Consider the following 8,541-nt stretch of genomic DNA (forward strand, 5'->3'; position numbering starts at 1 on the left):
AGAAACCAACTTGTAAACATTGACGTACTTGCAGGTCTTTTGTTTGTTTTCGTGCGTAGCTCCGGTAAACTCGCCCTTTGTCTTTAGAAAGCCGCTCCTCGGGCTTTAGTCTTCGTGTGGTCCCACTCGGTGATGCGGCTCCTCTCCCGGACAGCAGCGATGAGCGGCAGAGGTCTGTCCGCCCTGCGGCGCCTCCTCTGCGGCTACAGCAGCTCCAGGAGCGCCGCCTCCTATATCCAGGGCCAGAGTCCCGAAACTCGGATCAGAGAATACTTCTACTACATCGACCACCAGGGACAGGTCAGTGTCCAAACAGGCTTCACAGTAAAATCGGTTCGATTCTCCAAACCTCGGTTATCGTCCCATTAGTGACACCTAGTGGCAGAAATGATTAATAGCAACAAAGTCATTGAAGTAAGAAAAAAAAATAATGTATTTTCTAACATAAACATTATGAACCATGATTAGTATCTGTGTGCTAAAAACATACTTTTAATATTGTATTTTACGGCTGCTGGGATAAATAACAGAGCGACACCAGAACAGACTCAAAGTTTACTGTTTTTACCATTTGTCAAAAAAGTCCTCAAATTTCATGTTTCAAATGAAAGTACATGATGTATACTTTATAGACTGTAGTGGACATTATCATCAGTGTGATGGCCTGACAGCGTTTTTTGTCCTTACCTCATCCGTCTATCTGAAAACGTTTTGTTTGCGCACAATAACTAAAGAACACCTCGCCTGATCAAAGCCAATTTTTGATAGTGAATTGGGGAAGGCTAGAGGAAGGCTGCTTTCGAAAATGGAGTTCGTCTTTCATCTAGTATGACTACCATTGGCACCATCTTGATTTTGGTTTTTGCACAATAACTACAGAACATCTTGTCTGATTGAAAACATTTCTTGGTGCTGAATTAGAGGAGGTAACAGGAAGGTTGCCTTCGAAAATGGGGGTCAAACAATACGCTCTTGGCGCCGGTTTTGTTTGATTACATTTTTTGATGCAGCTTGCTACAGGACCGACCAGACGGTTTTAGGAACGGGTGAACCGGGCAGTTGCCCGGGGCGCATTTTTTTTCATGACACATATGGGGGCGGCACAACAAGCACTTAAAAAAATCATTCTGCATCACAAACCGGTTATCATATCACTGTGTGAGGAATTGGCAAATATTTGATTTGAATTTGTTCAGCAATAAAATTACATAAGAATACATAAAAATACTGCCGAGGATAACACAAGAAAGCTTCCGATATGGATGTTTATTTACATTGTGGTCCTCGAGGAAAAAAAAACAAAATACACAAAAAAGAAATACAGTAATGGAAAAGCTCAACAAAATGTGTTGCGGAAATACATGAACCAGACAATAAAACGGTATTCTTGAGCAATAGCTCGAAACAATTCACATACAGACCAAGCAGCCAGTCAAGAAAAACAACATAAAGACAAAGACTTAAGAAATGGACGTTAGTAATATAAAAAGATTCCTTGACTAGAATTTACAATACTAGTTAATAACAACTGCTTAACTAGATGTTTAAACACATGCCTTGAAGCAATTTCATGAATACACAGAAGAAGACCATTCCATAATTAGACGTGGCACCCAGCATCTGCATGCAGGCGTCCCTGCATGCAGATGTGCACAGAACAGAAGCAGTCATCTAGAGAAACTAAGGTATGTTTTATATGGTAATATGATTGGATTTGAAAAGATTTGGCGACCTCTGACCTCCTTCCTAGGAGACAGCTGATATGTGCAGTCAGGACAAGGTACGGGTGGGTTATGGGAAGTTAGATGTTTTATTTGATTTTAGTTTGTTAGGAGCCAATATATTGCAATTAATTTGGAAGTCATTTTACATTATGTGAATTGTATTTATATCAACATTTACGTGTGTGTGTGTGTGTGTGTATGTATATATTGGTGTGTGTGTTTTCTCTCTCTCTCTCTCTTTTTTTTTACGTTGTGTGTTGCAAGGAGAGAAAGGGGGAAGACAAAAAGGAAGAGAACTCCGAGTGGAGAATGTACCATTACTCAGTGCCTTTAATAAGAATATTTGAAACAAAAAAATAATCATTCTGCGTCGCAAAGTGGTCATCATATCACTGTGTGACAAATTGGCAAATAGATGCGGCGCCCAGCAGCTGCACGCAGATGCCCCTGCATGCTGAGGTGCACAGAACAGATGCAGTGACAGCTGTTCGGTGGTTATCTCCTGTGTAACCGGGGACAGACGCGCTCCTCCCTGGGCCGTGCGCTCTGCTCCGCGGCTCCGGGGTCTCCTGTCTGACAGAGCGAAGTCCACTTGGCACACAGCAGAACCAGAACTCTGCGCTTCACTTCTCTGTGGATTTATCCAGTGAATGAGGCAGGCAGCCAGTTTCTGAAATAAAAGGTGTTTGAAAGTGGACAGACAGGGTGGAACAACGGGTTTGAATCTCATTGGAGAGGACAGGAGCGGCGTTCACATTTCTAGCTGATGTGACTTGAATCTGACCTTTTTTTGTGTGCCTGCAAGAGTGTGTGTTATCCAATTTTTACAATAATTTTCCAGCAGCTGGAAACTCTCTTTTCATTGTCATGTACACTGACAAAATAATAATAATAATAATGAAATTTAAAATGAGGCTTATCTTCATAATTAATGTTTATTTGATGTAGAAAAAGAATCACATTTGATTTGATTGGCATGAGAATGCTGGTAACATTTCAGTTTAGATTTTCTTCGAACCACAGATGAAGACAAAAAAATTGGGAGAAAAAAGGACAAACACTACATTATCAAATTTGTGTCAAACCTCAAAACTTTAGCAGATTAGTTAATGTGAGGTATTTACACATTTAGCCTAATATTTACAAACATCAAGCTAAATATTAAGATAAATGTTGAGACAAATATGCACCTTAATAAAAGAACTAATTCTTCATCCCTGAAAGACAGATTAATAAGGCATGTAATGAGAGACATTTAGCATGTAAGGGTGTGTTTATTCAAATTTGCAATTCATGGTTGGTTTGTATCAGAGTAATATTGTAGCCTGCCGTCTTTTGATGTCAATTTCAATTGCAATTTCAAGGGCACTTCTAAAATATTAAAAATAATAATAAAAAAATGGCTGTTTGTGCAAAATTTTGTGGGGGGGGGGGGGGGGGGGGGGGGGTGCTCAGAGAGTGTCTCGCCTGGGGAGTAATTCAGTGTAGAACCGCCACTGGGACCGACGGTGTGTCAGAAATCCTTCCTGACCAGGACTTGACATCTCATCGGGTTTGCTTGCTTGGGAGCGTGCCCGGCAGGGGAATCGGGTTAAAACAAGTCTGCAGGGCTTCAGAGGAAACCTGCAGTTACTGCCCATCAGATCTGTGTAAATAAAAACCAGGATTCTGTCCCTGATGACGCGACGTCTCCTCCTTTTTCAGCTCTTCCTCGATGACACCAAAGTGAAGAACTTTGTCACCTGCTTTAAAGGTAAAACTGAGAGCAAACAATGTCTCACACACACACCGATTATTTTAATCAAATTTACAATTCACTGGCACTGAAACGAGCCGTTAGTCCATCAACTGAAAAACACTGAACGGTTTTTGATCATTTAATAATTGTTGAAGTGATGTCACTTCCTGTTGCTGAAGATCTTGGATGCACTTATATTTTTTTCTGGCAGTAAAAACTGAGGAGGAGCAGAGACAAGGTGAAATAAGTGGTTTAAGAAAACACTGCTGGATTTAGAAAAAGGGGCGGGGTTATGAATCTGATACTAATCCACAATAATGTGTCTAAATCAGACATTTCTGCATGGCATGTTTTTAACCATAAGACCCAAAGATGACCCAAAAAAGAACAAAAACAGGAGACAAAAATTAATTCGATTTACTCATAATATTTATAAGAGAAAAAAAGACTTAGCAGAAACATCCAAACGTATGCATTTTCATAGTAGAATTTTGTGCAAGATTTTCTGTGTCATTGACCATTTCATTAAGTGGAGCAGCTGGAGTCTGACTGATGTGAAGTTTTTGGATACTGATACTGATATTAGGAAGTAAAAAAAAATTCCAACACTGAAACATACATAAAAAGTGGCAGTGATTCCGAATATTTCATTAGCAAACACTTATGACAAAGAAATGTATTTAGGGTTTGATATTTTACAGTTTTAACATATTTTATTATAAATAACCAACATCCATCACATGGATTGACATGTGTGGCATCATTCAGTATTTGCATAAAAGAGACTTCTTGTCTATTTTGGCCCCACCCAGTTGGTAGTATTGCACCCACTTGTCTCTTGTGGCAGTAAAGCATCCCCTCTGTTTGAAAATAAACGGTAGCTGGTCGCTTTGCCTCTGTCCCTTGTAGCTAGCCAAGGGGTGATGGGGGTCCCAGCCATGCTTGACAGCATTGTAAACAGTGCCGTTGGAGCGCCCTATGCTGGACAAACTATGTAATGACTCAGTTTACCACAAGTTTTCATATGAGCAAAAATAACGCTGATACTGACATGTCGATACCGATTTGTTTGTGTATATTCGTCAGGGTCTAGTTTCAGCACTGGTTTCTGAGCAGTTTCTCACCTTTTGTCGTCTTCTTCTTCTTCAGATAAGCAGTTCCTCACCTTCTTCTTCACTCATCTGCGTTTGAACCAGAGCGGGCGCTACGAGGAGGACTTCCCCTTCCTGTCCCTGTGCGGGCGAGAGAGAAACTTCCTGCGTTGTGATGACCGACCTGTCGTCTTCACCCATATGCTGCCGAGCCGCGCGGAGCTGCAGCAGGGAACCGCGGCAGATCAGGAGCTGCTGTCATACTGCGGCGGAGGAGACAAGCTGTCCGTCCCGTTCTGCCCCGAGACGCTTTACATGCATCCTGCCAGTGGGCGGGTTTACCATCCCTGTTCAGAGAGCGCAGGGGGCGTCGGTCTGGTGAGATCGGCTCTCGCCATCGAGCTCAGCCCTTTTTTTGTTTATGAAAAGGATCAGAGCCAATCAGGACAGCCGACACATTTTCTGTGGGGAGGGCAGCGGCACACGCTGACCAATGAGCTCACACGATGCTTCCACCATGTGGAGGAGGTCGGCAGGAAGGAGTGGCCATAAGAGGAAAAAGCTACCCTTTAATTTAAAAACAATTTAATCCTTTACAACAAACCTGATGGACAGTTTTTTTTTGGGGGGGGGCTACAGTGTCTCCATGTGTCGGTCAGACGTCCACAAATAAACAACAATAAAAAGAATTCTGGAGTCATCAGTTCTGATGAAACACTCAGGGCCTGATTTACTAAAGGTGTGTGTGTGTGTGTGTGTGTGTGTGTGTGTGTGTGTGTGTGTGTGTGTGTGTGTGTGTGTGTGTGTGTGTGTGTGTGTGTGTGTGTGTGTGTGTGTGTGTGTGTGTGTGTGTGTCCCTCTCCTTTCCAAACTGCACTTTGGAATTGAGCCAACCTTGACACACAAATCTGGGTGGGGTGCAACAGATCTGTCCCTGATTTAGCACATTTGAAACCTTCAGTTTCTTTATGTGGTGCCAAATCATAACATATGTCTCCCCAAGACTCTTCACAAGGGTGAAGTCAAACATTACCAACCCGCCTGAACAAGCACACGGGCAACAGCGCCAAGAAAAAACTCCCAAAACCTCCCTCTGACATTTTTTTTTTTTTTGAGGAAGAAACCTCAAGCAGACCAGAGTCAGAGGGGTGACCCACTGCTGAGTCCAAACTAACAATAACAAACCACAACAAAGAATTTTCATGCGCACAATACAAAAAAGTCAGATTATAGTTCGGAAGGCAACAATGTGTGAATGTTCATATGGAAATTAGTCAGGCTTCAGTCCTGGATGGGCTGGATCTTAAAATGGGACAGATAACCGGGAGCTCAACAGTGACAGAACCTCAAACAAAAAAGAATCTAACAGCACATGTAACACTAACTCCCAGCAGTAAACCAACAGAGCGGCAGACAGGAAACTAGTGTGGTCGCTGGTAGTGAGCTTTTAGCTTCACTAGCAGACCCAGAAATTAGGCAGATGAGACTGAGACTTGCTCCAGTGTTTGTAACAAAATTAAGAAGGAGGGAATAAATGGTTCAGTACAACACCAACATATTAATGTGCAACAAGAGAAAACTCTGTGACCTGCTGACTTCTTTTTAACCTTTGGGACACGCAGTAATCCTACGTCCTGATAACAGTAATCCTACGTCCTGATAACGCAGAGCACAGGTGGGTACGTAAGGTTTAATTAGGTCAGTCAGAGAGGCAGGTTGTCCAGGGAGAAGTTTGTATGTTAGCAGCAAAGAGGTCATGGGCATGTCCCTTTGATCCTGATGACAGAATCCAAATGGCAAAAAAAAACAAAACATGCAAGCTTCAAAGATCGACCATCATGCTCAAAGATGAGGCTTCATCATCAGTCAGAATCAAACATGAGTAATCAGAATTAAAGACGGAGATCAACGTTCACCAGTCAGAGTCAAACAGTAATTGGGACCAAAGGTGTGGATCAAAGTTTAGATGTCCGGATCAAACATGAGTAATCAGAAACAAAGACAAGCAATTAGAATAAAATTGAGTATCACAGTTCACCAGCCACAATAAAACATGAGTACTCAGGATCAAAGAAGATGATCAAAGTTCAGATGGCAGGATTAAACATGAGCAATCAGGATGAAAGATGAGACAGTTCAATAGTTAGAATCAAACAGGAGTAATCGGGATCAAAAGTGAGAATCAAAGTTCAACAGAAGCTTCTTCTTTGTCTTTCGGCTGTTCCCGTTAGGGGTCGCCACAGCAGATCAATCGTTTCCATCTCGCCCTGTCCTTTGTATCTTCCTCTGTCACACCAACCACCTGCATGTCCTCCCTCAGCACATCCATAAACCTCCTCTTTGGTCTCCCTCTTCTCCTCCTGCCTGGTGGCTCCATCCTCAGCATCCTTCTCCCTATATACCCTGGGTCCCTCCTCTGCACATGTCCAAACCATCTCAATCTCACCTCTCTGACTTTGTCTCCAAACTGTCCCACCTGAGCTGTCCCTCTGATATGTTCATTCCTAATCTTGTCCATTCTTGTCACTCCCAAAGAAGCTGCCTCCTGTCTTTTTGTTAGTGCCACTGTCTCTAAACCATACAACATAGCTGGTCTCACTACTGTTTTGTAAACTTCCCCTTCACTCTTGCTGATATTCTTCGGTCACAAATCACTCCTGCCACCTTTCTCCACCCACTCCACCCTGCCTGCACTCTCTTCTTCACCTCTCTACCACACTCTCCATTACGTTGAACAGTTGACCCCAAATATTTAAACTCATCTACTTTCACCACTTCTACTCCTTGTAACTGCACTATTCCACTGGGCTCCCTCTCATTCACACACATGTACTCAGTCTTGCTTCTACTGACTTTCATTCCCCTTTTCTCCAAAGCATATCTCCACCTCTCTAGACTAGACTCAACTTGCTCTCTACTCTCACTACAGATCACAATGTCATCTGCAAACATCATAGTCCATGGGGACTCCTGTCTGATCTCATCTGTCAACCTGTCCATCATCACTGCAAACAAGAAAGGACTCAGAGCTGATCCTTGGTGTAATCCCACCTCCACCTTGAATGAGTCTGTCATTCCTACTGCACATCTCACCACTGTCACACTATTCCTGTACATGTCCTGCACTACCCTAACATACTTCTCTGCCACTCCAGACTTCCTCATATAATACCACAGCTCTTCTCTTGACACCCTATCATAAGCTTTTTCTAAGTCCACAAACACACAATGTAACTCTTTCTGACTTTCTCTGTACTTCTCCAACAGTATTCTCAGAGCAAACATTGCATCTGTAGTGCTCTTTTTCAGCATGCTGCTCACAGATCTTCACCTGTTTTCTAAGCCTAGCTTTTACTACTCTTTCCCATAACTTCATGCTGTGGCTGATCAACTTTATGCCTCTGTAGTTACTGCAGCTCTGCACATCACCCTTGTTCTTGAAAATAGGAACCAGCACACTTCGTCTCCACTCCTCAGGCATCCTCTCACTTTCCAAGATTTTATTAAACAGTCTGGTTAGAAACTCCACTGCCATCTCTCCTAGACATTTCCATGCCTCCACTGGAATGTCATCTGGACCAACTGCCTTTCCACTCTTCATCCTCTTCATAGCAGCCCTCACTTCTTCCTTACTAATCTCTTGTACTTCCTGACTTACTCTCACCACATCATCCAGCCTTTTCTCTCGCTCATTTTCTTTATTCATCAGCTCTTCAAAATATTCCCTCCACCTTCTCAGCACACACTCCCCACATGTCAGCACATTACCATGTGCATCTTTTACCACCCTAACCTGCTGCACATCCTTTCCAGTCCCTTTGTTTGGCCAATTAGTACAAGTCAGTTTCTCCTTCCTTACTATTCAACTTCTTGTACAACTCGCAATATGCCTTTTCCTTCGCTTTTGCCACTTCTCTTTTCGCCTTATGCCGCATCTCCTTGTACTCCTGTCTACTTTCTTCATCTCTGACTATCCCAAAACTTTTTT

General features: G+C 42.7%; 1 protein-coding gene across 1 annotated transcript; it reads left to right on the top strand.

Annotated features, from left to right (window-relative positions):
* The first annotated feature begins 3 nt into the window (after positions 1 to 3).
* On the top strand, positions 4 to 5,220 carry c10h8orf82 (chromosome 10 C8orf82 homolog). The gene is made up of 3 exons (XM_034179390.1): positions 4 to 300; positions 3,429 to 3,477; positions 4,612 to 5,220. Exons 1-3 carry the CDS (start codon positions 133 to 135, stop codon positions 5,103 to 5,105), a joined length of 711 nt encoding a protein of 236 aa, XP_034035281.1. The 5' UTR covers positions 4 to 132; the 3' UTR covers positions 5,106 to 5,220.
* Positions 5,221 to 8,541: the final 3,321 nt, after the last annotated feature.

This window comes from Thalassophryne amazonica, chromosome 10 (genome assembly GCF_902500255.1).
Source record: "Thalassophryne amazonica chromosome 10, fThaAma1.1, whole genome shotgun sequence".
NCBI lineage: Eukaryota > Metazoa > Chordata > Actinopteri > Batrachoidiformes > Batrachoididae > Thalassophryne > Thalassophryne amazonica.